General features: G+C 42.9%; 1 protein-coding gene across 1 annotated transcript; it reads right to left on the reverse strand.

Moving 5' to 3' along the window:
• Positions 1 to 3,443: 3,443 nt before the first annotated feature.
• On the reverse strand, positions 3,444 to 4,580 carry LOC148912677 (uncharacterized). Its single transcript, XM_089026442.1, has 3 exons — positions 4,266 to 4,580; positions 3,946 to 4,182; positions 3,444 to 3,857 (listed from the first exon to the last, which is right to left on the reverse strand). The coding sequence occupies exons 1-3, from the start codon at positions 4,508 to 4,510 to the stop codon at positions 3,638 to 3,640; spliced, it is 702 nt and encodes a 233-aa protein (XP_088882568.1). The 5' UTR covers positions 4,511 to 4,580; the 3' UTR covers positions 3,444 to 3,637.
• Between the last annotated feature and the right edge of the window lie 7,806 nt (positions 4,581 to 12,386).

Here is a 12,386-nt window from a genome sequence, read left to right on the forward strand (position 1 = left end):
CTTGGACATAAGAGAAGACTTTTTTCCATTGCTGTAACTATGGACCAAATCGCAATAGACTTCGTAAGAGGATGCGACTTTCCATTTCACAGGTATGGCTGTGTCGGTAATTGTCTTGCCCGAGGCACATGATAAAGATCCCAGTGGGTCAAACTTTCCAAAAGTTACTGAATAGTTTGGCATATTATGTTTGAGGGTCATTTCGTGTGGCAATCCTGTGGTGAGAGTATAACCGCGCTTGGCGAGCTCCTTAGCAAGGGTGATTGGTGTGTAATGTCCATCGGGCAGCATTTCGCCTTGATACTTGCCAGGCGCCTTAAGTACAGTGACCATGCTATTGACTAGATTATGCCAAGAATTGTACAAAGAGCAACTTATGAGCCGAACCTTGGTGGTGGGGGGATTCAAGTAAGTGGTAAAGTTATTCTTGTCGATTTCCAAAAAGACGATCATATATATTAGACACTCATGCTTCGCGTAGCTTAGACTAAGTACGCCAAAGCCACGCCTCCGGCCAGCCCTTCGACTCCTACGAATACCAACTCATTGTCTTTTTGTTTCTTAGAAGGCTGGTAGTAATTCTTGAACTGAGGCTTTCTCATTCTAAGGGGCACCGACCCCGTCGATGCCGCGGGATGCGCTAGCGCATAGAGCTTAAAGGCGTAGTCTGTATTTTCGAAGTTCTTGTCTGCCTGCATCTTGTCTTGGTAGTTCTTATCCAACCAATCCCTGTAAGCTTGTCTTTTTTCATTCCAAGCCGCCACGTCTCGCTGATATTTCTCCAGCGCTAAGTCGTGTCTCTTCCTTTCGGCAGCCGATTCTCCGCTGCGATCACCTCTAACTAATCTATCCAAATATTGACCACCATAATTAGCTCCAGTGAATGCTAAAGCTGCAATGACTCCACCTGTGATCAAACTAGCCATTTATACATTAGGGATGTACTTTTCCTTACGTAGGTAATCCTTTACCATGATAGCCCCACCCACGGCAGCGGTCATCTTGGGAAAATTAGCGAAGCTCTTGCTTGGGTCTTCAGTAAAGTCTTCTTTGAGCACTTTCTTACCTACCCAACCAATACCCGCAACGATGGAAGTAATAATAGCTGCCTCTTCAACAGTTTTCAATAACGCGGTTGACATTATATTACAAAGCGAGAAGGTTATTCCATCACGGGTATTTTGCTTCTCTTAGGGGGCTCCTGCGGTACGTGCACGGGTTCTACTTTTGGCTTTGCTGCCTTCCATTGCAAGTAGAGGGTGCCTGCTGCTATAGCAACTCCCAACGCGCCTATGACGTACCCAGGATTAATAAAGGATTCGCCTTCGTCCTCCACCTTTTCTTCTTTTTTGGCTCTGTTCTTCCTGTTCATCTCCGCGAGCTTCTTTCCTGCAGCAACTCTGCCTGGAGATTTAGCCTTGGTGATCTTTTGCTCCTCTACTTGAGGGGTTTCCTCCGCCTTCGATTTAGCTTCACTCATTTATATCTAAGGACTTGAAGGACTTGACAAGTAACTTGAGCAAGTACTTGTGGCGACTTGAGAATGACTTGAGTAAGTACTTGTGGCGACTTAACTAGGTACTTGATCAGGTTCTTGAGGTGACTTGTTGTCGACTCTGTCCTTCTTGAAGTCCTTCCAAGATGTTCCAAAGGAACCTAGTACCTCATTCAAGTCGACATGCTGAGCTACGCGAAGTGCCGCAGAGGCGACTGCCATTAACTTACCGCACTTCAAAGACAACCACCCACAGGTTATCTTAAGTTCTTGGGCGATGACATAGTCCTCGCTTATGTCCTTCCGCAGTTGCTCCACGTCGTCTATAGGCAGCGCAAGCGGAGTCTGCTACGGCGTCCGTGGTCTTACTTGCTAGGGCAGCCTCATACCTCCTATGGAACTTCTTTACTTCCTCTTCCGACAACTTATTAACTTGCTCATGGGTAAGTTCCTTGCCTATCATTTCTTTGCACTTCCCAGAAGACACGAGGATGTTAAGTTGTTCCTTAAGGTTACTTTCATGTAGCTGCGTGGGGACTTCATCTATCAACTGCTCAATCTCCACATATGTTAACGTCATACGGAAACCTTAAAGAGAAGATCATCTTGGAAAGTTGGTGCGTCTTTAAATGCCGCATGTATTCATGCAACTGTTCCTTGGATATCTCGCCGCCGTAGTCGCTTAAGATGGTTTCCAGGTCAGACTTGCTCGGAGTATAAAATACGACAAGGGAGCCTATGTTTTCACTGAAGGGCTTAGAGACGCTGGTAAGCTGCTGCGAGAGCAACCAAACGCTAATATTGTCATGTCTGCCGCTGAAAGCGAGTTTAACGAGCTCCGACGTGCGTCTTTTTACGTCGTCCCCACAGGCGATGTCATCCAGTATGAGGAGTGTCTGTGTATCTTTAGGGAATTGTTTGTGCCAAAACTTAAGGTGGCTGGATAACTCGTTAGGGTCTAAGATATCTACAAAGAAGTTGTCATCTTTTACGCCCACGCCCGTCCAGGTGCGGTTATTCACGTAGGTGGGACAAAGTAGCACGATATAGTCGAAACGGTATCTAAAGGGTCCTAATAGCTGCTCTACCACGAATTGGGTCTTTCCGCAGCCGGTGGGTCCTACTATCAGAGCGTTACAAGACATGTGATCTGGGTTCATATATTTCAGGCAACAAGTTGCTTTCTAGAAGCAAATTTATTTGCTGATATATATGGAGCCCGTGGAAGCAGTCAAAGCAATGGTTAACGTCGTCAAAGAAAAGTCAGACCTGGAGAGGACGGTCGAAATAGACATTTCCGATTTAGCGGCATATGAGCGGAATAGGCATATACTAGCGGATAAGCATAAACCAGCGGAATAAGGCTAGAATCATCGTTATGACCAGATAATTCAATAAAATAATGAAACAGCTTTTAGTAGACCGGTTCTATTTAACTTAAGGTATTGCACAATTAATATCTTTAACACTACCTGTTTTATTAGCTTAACTGACGAGCAGTGTGCTCGAGAATAAGATCTCGTCCCGTTGAAACGCATTTATATAAAAAAGTTGCGTTTATAATATACTAATGTAAATGCTCGCCCTTAAATTTATAAAAGGACTAAGAATGCTAGCATATAATGTAGAATACCACGACGGTTATTATTTTCGAGAAGTTTTCCTTCTGCATGGACACGTACGTATCGCTAACATATAGTTGAAATGTGGATGCCTACTGAGATTGTTCACTGCCTGTAAACACTTACTTCCCAACTCTGTACCCTCTCCTCTGCGGGGAAAAAACAGGATTTTATTCAAGTTCTCTGTTAGTTCTTCTACAGTGGAAAAGGCTGTGCACATAACCAATGCGTTGAAATTCAGAACAAAACAAGATATTTGAGAGATTCAGTAAACCTCTCGTTTTTTCGACAAACATTTGTGCTACGCAAACGAAAAAAAAGCAAAAAGAAGTTGAAAAGCTTTTCAAGAAGCAATAGATAAATAATGAAATAACCTTTGTCTTTGCTGAGAAGGTTTCTAAAAGGTACTAGTTAAATTACAGGGAAAGAACAAAAACCTGCTTATGCCGGCCAGAAAAAACGTGATGCTTAATGTCTATTTATTAATAACGTGAACAGAACTCATAAAGCCTATAAGGTGCTAGTCTTCATCTGACGAAGAATCTGTCACGTCAAGACCATGGACTGCCCTCCAGCTTTTTAATGCTTTCTGGTGCTCTCGTGCAGCACTTTGGGCCGCATCAAGAACGGCGGGGATTGCTTCGAGTAAGCTGTCCAGTTTTTTCTCTCTGGTGACCTGGGAGTTCCTAGATGACTTCAGCTTTTTACTTGACTTTGAGCTTTCATTGAGAGGTCTTTTCCTTAAAGGATAATAGCAAAATAAACGAGGTTTTATTATAAAATAGGTTTGAGAAACGTTCAAAGTAATTCTGTCTGCTTATAAATTACCTGTCTTCCATCCTCTCGCTTTGTCTTGTTTTCTTGATTCGTGTAAGGATGTCAGCAGGGTCGTCATTTGGTTCGTTCTTTTCTGCATCTAACACATAATTTGTTTCGCGATCATTGATAGCTCTGCAAATGTCTTCAACTTCTTCAGTATCTTTATTACAAGTTTCTTCCACACTGGATGCGGACGAGTATTCTTCATCAATTATTTTATTTGACGTGCTTGCTTCACTGGCATTCCTACCAGGAAATAAAAGAATCATCGCACTCCATATAATACCGTTATTGAGAGTCCTTTCTTCTTTGGTCAACAGCATTCTTACCTTGAAGGAAGAGCGTTGTTAAGCAGTTTAGTAGCTCTCTTCCTTAATCGCTCCTGCAACACTTTGTTGGAATTTCCTTCTGCCAAATACTGATCACCTGCTTCTCCCAAAACCTCAACATGCCTTCTCATAAAACTCAAAACGCTTTTCCACTCTCTTCCACATGTTTGCACAGCTTGAAGAAGAAGAGTATCTTCGACTTGAGTGTAGTTTTTTCTTGGTTTTCTTTGCTTGTTGTTGTCCATCGCGCCTTTCTCACAGGATTAAGAAAAGTGAAAAGAGCCCTAAAAATTTGCACACGTGCACTGGTCGTAATGTTTTTTAAAAATATTTTTGTTTGGTTTCGTGATTGCGAACGAAAAAGTTGCATATATGTTTAATACACTACCTGTTTGCGTCAGTCAGCAATGGATGTCCCACCTTTCCCAATGTTTATTGTAATAACCCTGCTGTCTATCTTTGCAGCTATAGAACTGAGTCTTCAAAGACCACAACGTTTGGTCCCTTTATTTCCTATGCATGTAATAGGGAACCTGCTCATCACACTCGTTGCGCTTGTCTCTACGGCACCAACGGGAACTAATCTCCTAGCCCGACTTTTTGGCAATCAGCTGCTTAACCATCGTAACAGTGGCAGAGTTGTTTATTGTTTAGCACGAAGACATCCACACATCTTTTGGTACATGACCGGGGAAACACTAGAATCCTTTGATGCTATCGTACGAAGAATTGGTATAGAAGTTACCAGTCCAAGACACACACCTCGGGTGCCAACTACAGGTAGAAGAAGAGTTTGTAATCTTGACTTATAGAGGTGACAAAAAATACCATTTTATGAGTACACAACTAATTGTTGACGCAGATGGTTTGGTAGTACTCCTTGTAGCTGGGTACGTTTGCTATATAGTAGCGTTGTCATGTTGTGCTTAAGTATTTCGATCTAGCTGCTATTTTACTGCATATATAAACAAACACAAACATAAGCAAAATTTAGTACTACACGTATTCATAGTAAACAAACGTCTTGCAGATTTCCGGGGCATATGAACGATGCGGAGTCATACAGACGACTTCCTGCTATAGGCCATGGAAGAAGAAGGAATCTACCACGACTAGCAAGGCTGCTAGTTGATGGGGGATACGCTAACGCCCCACCTCTTATCCATCCAAGGCGTATTGCTTACAACAGACGACAACAGAATGCCAACAGAGCGCTAAGGTCGCTTCGTATCCGCGTAGAGCACGCCATTGGATTCCTGAAAATGTACTCAGCGACCTCGGATATTTTTCGACACATGAGGCCATTTCAACCCTTTGTAATAGCAACTTGTGGTACTCTTGCTAATAGAAGGAAAAGAATTCTAAAAACACTGTAATGTTATATATGTTCTTTTTGATATACTTTTCGGAAAAGTAAAACAAACTGGCGTAACACATGTTTATATTAGTGAGAGCAGAAAAATTCCTAGCTTAATACTGTAAACAAATCTCAAGATATGTTGATACTACTAGCCCTTACTAGTCAGTTGTGACTGTTTTGGTGCGTTGAATACAACAGGTATATAATAAAGTTCATAAGTATATGACGTTTGGGACATTAGTTCTTCGTAGTAAGAGGATTGACTATTAAGGACCGTAGTAGTAAGACGAATGAGTAACGTCAGTAACAATAGTTACAAACTTTCTTACGCAGTTGTTATTTACCTAATAATACATTGTACTAGCTGAGAAAACAGTAAGATAAGGAGTTTTGAAAATTCTATTGGTTAAATCTGGAATAAAATGATGATAGCTCTTTTTAATTTATGCTATTCCGGTCGGATTATAGAATGCGGAATATACTTTCCCTATGCCGCTAAATCGGAAATGTCTAATGCAAAGGGAGGAGATAGACCGGTTGAATGGACGCGTAAAGGAGCTTTATGAGGAAATGTGCGGTCTAAAGCGCGCAGAGCGGTTTGGCGCGCTGATAACGATGGCAACGTCGTTCTATTGCGTAGTTACCTGTCTTACGCAGTGCGGGCAGGACTTCCTCAAAGACCCAATCTTGAAACTCCTCTGCCTTTGGCATCTTAGAGCTAAATATCAATTGATACAACCCAGATTCGGTTACGTACAGGGAATCTGGGTGTAAGTTGGAAGGGAGGCGATTCACCTCCCTTCTAAGTTAACTAAGTTTTATCTTGTACTTATCGCGAACGTGCGCCTTAATAGCATCCTTAGGGTCTGCGTATTCCAACGCCAGAGCTACCTCCTTCGCTTTAAAGTATAAAGTTTCGCCTTGCACTATGCATTGCAGTTTGGAGTTTTCTTTGCAGAAGTTGCGTAACATGGTATATTAGACAAATATTTTAATAAGCAACGCTCTTTAGCTGATTCATTTCTACGCTTAGCTGCGCGTCAGACACGACGAAGACGTAGCAGTTTATCTTAGTAGAATCGCTGGCATGTTTGGTGTGCTTGATTTCCAAAGTGATGCCGTCTTGAGTGTTTGACAACCGCAACCCCTGACTGTGCATAGATTCATCGTTGGTGGTGCGCATGTCTATCCATAACGCATACTTATCCGTGAAGAACTCCTTTGGGGCAATTTGGTCGCCAAACTTGCGCGCGACTTCCCGGTACATATCCGCGGGCTTTATTCCCTGGGAGTAGACCTTGTTAGGCACTCCGTTGATGCTAACACCTACGTTGGTAATGTTAGGATTAAAGAATGTCTCGGAGTCACGCAATCCTGCGCTGTATGTCTTTGCGAACAGCAACATTAACCCTGTAAGGCTGCGCCTGGGAAGAATAATGCTTTGGTTGATAACCTCTTCGACGTTGTTCGTAAAGCTGAACGTCTTGTACATTACTACGTGGTCGTAAAGGAATGCCTTCCCTGCACTGTATTCCATGCCGGCGCTACGGGCCAGCTCTTCGCTGTACACCGTTTCGTACTGTAGCTCCAAGTTGGTAACGGAGTATGGGTGGACGGCTGCTGAACTTACGTCCTTTCCTTGCAGGATGTTCGTAGTATCTGCTAGGGTTACTTCGAACTGCAGTTCACTTAGCTGCCTTGGGTAGTATGCACCGTGGTTCGTGAGAACTTCGAAGTCCAACGGGATAACATATTTAGTACCATAGGCCGCCTTTATTTCGTCTTCTCCTGAGGCGCCAGAGGCTGCGCTTCTTACCTTACGTATGGCATCACTGGCGATTCCTTGTTCTATCCTTTGCGCGCGGTTGAAGGCCATCAGCCACAAATCTTTGTACGTGGTGTACGGATCGTACCTGTTCAAACCCAAGAGGGATTCCCCGGCGAACTTGACCCGCATCTTAGAGACGAGGTTCCTGCCTTCGTTATTGACGACATGACGTGCGTCTGCGGTATCTGGCTGCACCGCTAGGTCAAACCTTAAAGCCAGCGTGCCGGGAACCAATACTAGGTTATCCGTTAGGCGGGGCACGCCTACGTACAGTGTCTACCCCGGTTTTGCGCTGCTGGGGGTAAAGGTGACCCGGTGAAAGGTGCGTTCTGCCTTTAGTCCGCCAACCTGCTTAGGTAATACGTTGGGGTTTAACTTTGAGCTTATCATATATAATGGAAGTAGAAGGAACGGATTTTGACCCCCTTACCGAAAAGGCCAAGTAGACATTAACGACGAAGATTTCAACGCATGGACCCAAGGCGCGGAGACCGATCCCCTAATCTACGACGCAGCCCTAAAAAACGAGTACGGTAGTAGGTGGAAAAGCTTCAAGACCTCCTTGAATCGCATGTGGCAATCAAGAAACCGCGGCAGCCCCATCCCTGAGTACTTGGAGCTTCAAAATATAAGTGAACAGGGGGTGCGGGAAACCGCAGAGTGGGCAACGCAAGAGCTAAGGCAACGCTATCCCCGTTTCGAGGCTAACGACATAAAGCTCACAGAACGCGGAAACAAAGTCCTCATAAGCGTCAGAGACACGAGGCATGCCGACGCTAACCGTTGGACCAAACCACAAGTTCTCTTTGATGATAGTGGCTCGGTCAAGGTTAACGTGGCAAGATTGAGGGGCTTCAAAGAGGCTACCAGGAGTGACTTAGAAAGATTGGAAACGCTGAACGAAAGGGTTGCGTTAGAAAAACGCGCCGAGGAGCTACAAGAAACGTTGGAAGAAAGGGAGGCTGATTACATGAGACAAAACCGACTACTCCTTGATGCTCATAACAGAGAAACCGACGATAAAAACCAAAGAATGATGGAAATGAGAGAACAAAGAGATAATGCCCTACGCGAAAGAGACCAAGCCCAAAGAGCCTTTGATCTTGCCCTGCAAGACCTGGACATCGGCAAGGAAGAAGCAAAAAACTTGCATATCACCATAGCCGGCTCTTTGGAGGAACGGCGGCAGTTGGTTGCCGAAATCAACACAAAAGAAGAGCAAATCCGGCAAAGAGATCACGCCATCGAAGACCTGGAGGGGCAAATAGAGCGGCAGCAGGAAACAATGACCAAACTCATCCCGAAGAGGAAAGGGAGGCAGCCCAAAGGGAATCAGAAACCCTCGAGGTACGCCTTGCGGAATTACAGGCGCTAATAGTACCTTGGGATCCAACAATGGGGCTGCGGGTATTTACCTGCGCTCCGAAGATGCAGTACACAAATGCCTCTATGCTTCAGTTAATTCGAGCTAGGTTTCTTAGGCCTTTTCCTTTTAATAATACAAATGGGTCCCATGGACTGGGGTAAATCGTCTCAATCTTCTCAATAAGATTAAGGTTCCACCTACTACCACCTAAATCTGCAAACTTCAACTTACGTGGGTATTTTTGATGATACATGTCTGCGGGGTATGTCCCAGTCGGATGGTAAAGATAAATGATACCTAAACCACGCGTGGCACCCTCCCGATAACGAAAGTCTCTTTGCTGCGGCTTAAACTCATTCATTGGCCTTTTAGGGCAGCGGAATCGTAATGGTTATTCATTCTATTAAAAAGCTTCTCCCCTGGTAATGGTACATTAAGCTCATTTAATAGGCGGCGCATAGTAAAAGCCACATGGAACCTTAGAAAAGCAGTGTCAAACATATCCACGGCAACCCCGCAGCCCTTCGTAGCCGCCCAAACTGCAAAGTTTAACTGCTGCGTCCAATATTTAAGGTTAGGTCCCTTTAACCATTCTCTGGCTTCTTTTCCTGAAGTGTGCGTAAGGTTAAAATCCTTAAAGATATTCCTTACTACTACGTCAAACGTTTGCTTACCCACTGGAGTCTTCAAATGCGTTACTATTTTATCAAAGTCGTTTACGCCACCTTCAGCATCGTAAAATGGGTAATCCTGGTTGGTTATTAATAGATTCTTTGGAAAATTAGGTAGCCTTTCTTTATGCACGGGCTTTGGTTTAACATAACCGGGATGCTTGGCGGCCGCCTTTGGCTCCAGGTCCGTATTGCTGTACATTCTTTCGCCGTTGAAGTAAATCCCGTCGGGTCTTCTTTCGAACTTACTAGGGTCTGCATGCGGAAACATCTTCCTAAAGGCCCTCCAATTATCATGATGTGGCTGCTCCTCAATATCATTCCCAAAAGCGTCGTACATTAGTATATATAATGGATGTTATACCATCAGCACCTCCACTTTATCCTGAACTTCCTAAGGAACGTAACGAAATAAATGCCGAAAACTTCAGGCTTAATAAAGCAAATCTAATACTGGCTTACTTGGAAGGGCAGACAAAACACGACGAAAAAGTCAGAAAAAAGTACGCCAGAGCCCGTAGCACGCTACATAAGATTGCGATAACTTCAGGATCCATATCCGTAGTGTTAACAGGCTCCGGCGTTGCTACTTCGCTTACCGGACCCGGACTAATTGTTGGGGTTCCTTTGGCCGGCGTTGGGGCAGCCTGTGGTATTATTTCGGCTGTTGCTACGGGTATTATGAAAAAGCTATCCACGAAAATATCAAAACACGACACGACAATAGCTCTGTCTAGGGCTAAAGTAAATACTATTACCGATCTTGTCTCAAAGGCCTTGCGTGACAGAAAGATAGACGACGTAGAATTCTCGCTTATTCTGGCCGAAGAGGAGAAATACGAGAAATTAAAGACGGACATAAGAAACAAAAAAACAGTCGTAAAAGATCTTTCCGAGGAATCTCGCAAAAAAATCTACCAGGAGGCAAAAGAAGAGCTTCAAAGAAAGCTTGCTCAGTAAACATCTGCTTTGAAAAAAGCAAGACAGGATTTCATTTGCATATTGAACGACAGTCTGGAAATTATGCGTAATATAAATTATTTGGTGAATTATTACGCGTAATATAAATTCAGTGAATTATTACGCGTAATATGAATTATTTGGCGAATTATTACACGTAATATGAATTCATCGTATGACCTTATTTGGCGAATTATTACGCGTAATATAAATTCATCGCATAAATTACGCGTAATATGTTATTGTCGCCTCGGAATCCATCCTAATAGGGGGTGGTTGGGGTCTATTTTGTAAAATATTTCATAGATTACGTCAGGGTAATAAGGAATATCCTTATCCAACCGACAAAACATCCACTCAGCTCTTGTCATATCAGAAACCTCGGGAATAGACTTGCCGGTAATTTCAGACAAAAGATAGGGAATAGCCTTGTAATATTTCCCTAGCTTTAATTTTTTCAGCGTTTTCCTTAAGCTTTGTGGTGTTGGTTCTTCTAAGTGCTCTATGATTTTCTGCTTTACTTCGTTTTCTAAATATACCGGTCGATAACCTTGGATATGACTCATCCAGTCCCTAAAGTATTTTATTCTCTTATAAGGTGTTTTCTTACGACCTCCATTAGCGTAATACTGCTCTCTGGTAGCATTTGGTAAGGCATTGCGAATGTTCTTACCACACTCGTAACACTGTGCTGACGTGTCATCTTCTATTTGCATTTTTTTACCACAACAAATATACTTATTTGGTTTAGTGGGTACAAACTTGGGTTTCAGGCACTTTACACAAAAGTCATGAGCAAACTCTTTACATTCTTCACACTCCATATATAGACTAACATATTTAACTACATAAACACGGGATGCGGGTAATAACGGCACGAATCGAGGAATTCACTTTAGACGGGTAATCCTCCAGTGGTCACTGTTTTGGAATCCCCATCCCCTATACTACTACTCTGGAATACGTCATCAGAGCCTTGCATAGATTTGAACGGCCAGGAGCTGCCGCTAACACGAACGTTATACTTTTAGATACTAAAACATAAGGAGGAAGACGCACAAATGTAGTTAATAACGGGAAATAAAAGTAGTATTTTCGGTATTGGTTTGGGTACATTTTTAAAAAGAACTCACAAGCACACACAGTATTTATTATCCCGCCGCCAGTTGTCACGCAACGCCTTCTCGGTTTTGTGTAGATGGCCGTCACTACACCTAGAATTCATGATTTGTGTAGCGGTAGGGAGCAAATGCTGCTCTTTCTTCAGAAAAATCCCTCAAATTTGCTAAGTATTGATGTCTCAAACGGCTTATAAAAGATTTGAAAAATATTCTTTTAATTTTGGCAGTCATTTACTTGCTAATTTATGCAAAAACGATTCTTTCTGAAACAGCGTATTTAGGCATATTTGATCGATCGTAGAAGCTTAAAAACACATTTACCTAAGAATTTTTTTTCACAATCTTGAACAATATCATCTTGACATCACATACAGTGAAAATCTCGCTTTTCCGTTGTATTGGCCATGGTAAAATTCTCACTTATTTTGAGGGTACTTTTAAGCTCAAGAAAACTGTGTCTTGCAAATAATCCTTCCAGAAATTCTTCGTTACAGCTACATGTCTCCATTTCAGCTTTTTACCGCGACCCAGTGGTGAAGCGACAAGGGCAATTTCAAAACTTTGAAAACACAAATGAAATTAATCATTAATTTTTAAAGCGAGGAGCTATACGATTACCCGTTTATCATATGTAAGGCAAAATTCAACGAAAAAATCCATTGATCCTGAACTATCAAATCGAATGTAGTTATGGTTCAAACGAATTTCATTCAGAATAGACCTTATTCGTGGTGTGACAATGTTTTCCCAATTCAGCGTGATAAACCTCTGGGGGAATGAAGAGCTATTGTTTTGAAACTCAACGGGATATCATC

The sequence above is a fragment of the Actinia tenebrosa genome, unplaced genomic scaffold (assembly GCF_029948245.1).
Source record: "Actinia tenebrosa isolate PJP-AT-01 unplaced genomic scaffold, QUT_ActTen_1.0 PGA_scaffold10__47_contigs__length_13832649, whole genome shotgun sequence".
In the NCBI taxonomy this organism is placed as follows: domain Eukaryota; kingdom Metazoa; phylum Cnidaria; class Anthozoa; order Actiniaria; family Actiniidae; genus Actinia; species Actinia tenebrosa.

Bases quoted from the DNA above. Each gene is read 5' to 3' on its own strand.
- LOC148912677 (XM_089026442.1), bottom strand. From the start codon at position 4,510: ATGGACAACAACAAGCAAAGAAAACCAAGAAAAAACTACACTCAAGTC. The intron at 4,183-4,265 runs GTAAGAATGCTG...ATTTCCTGGTAG, and splicing joins AACAACGCTCTTCCTTCAAG to GAATGCCAGTGAAGCAAGCA. The intron at 3,858-3,945 runs GTAATTTATAAG...TTATCCTTTAAG, and splicing joins AGCGAGAGGATGGAAGACAG to GAAAAGACCTCTCAATGAAA.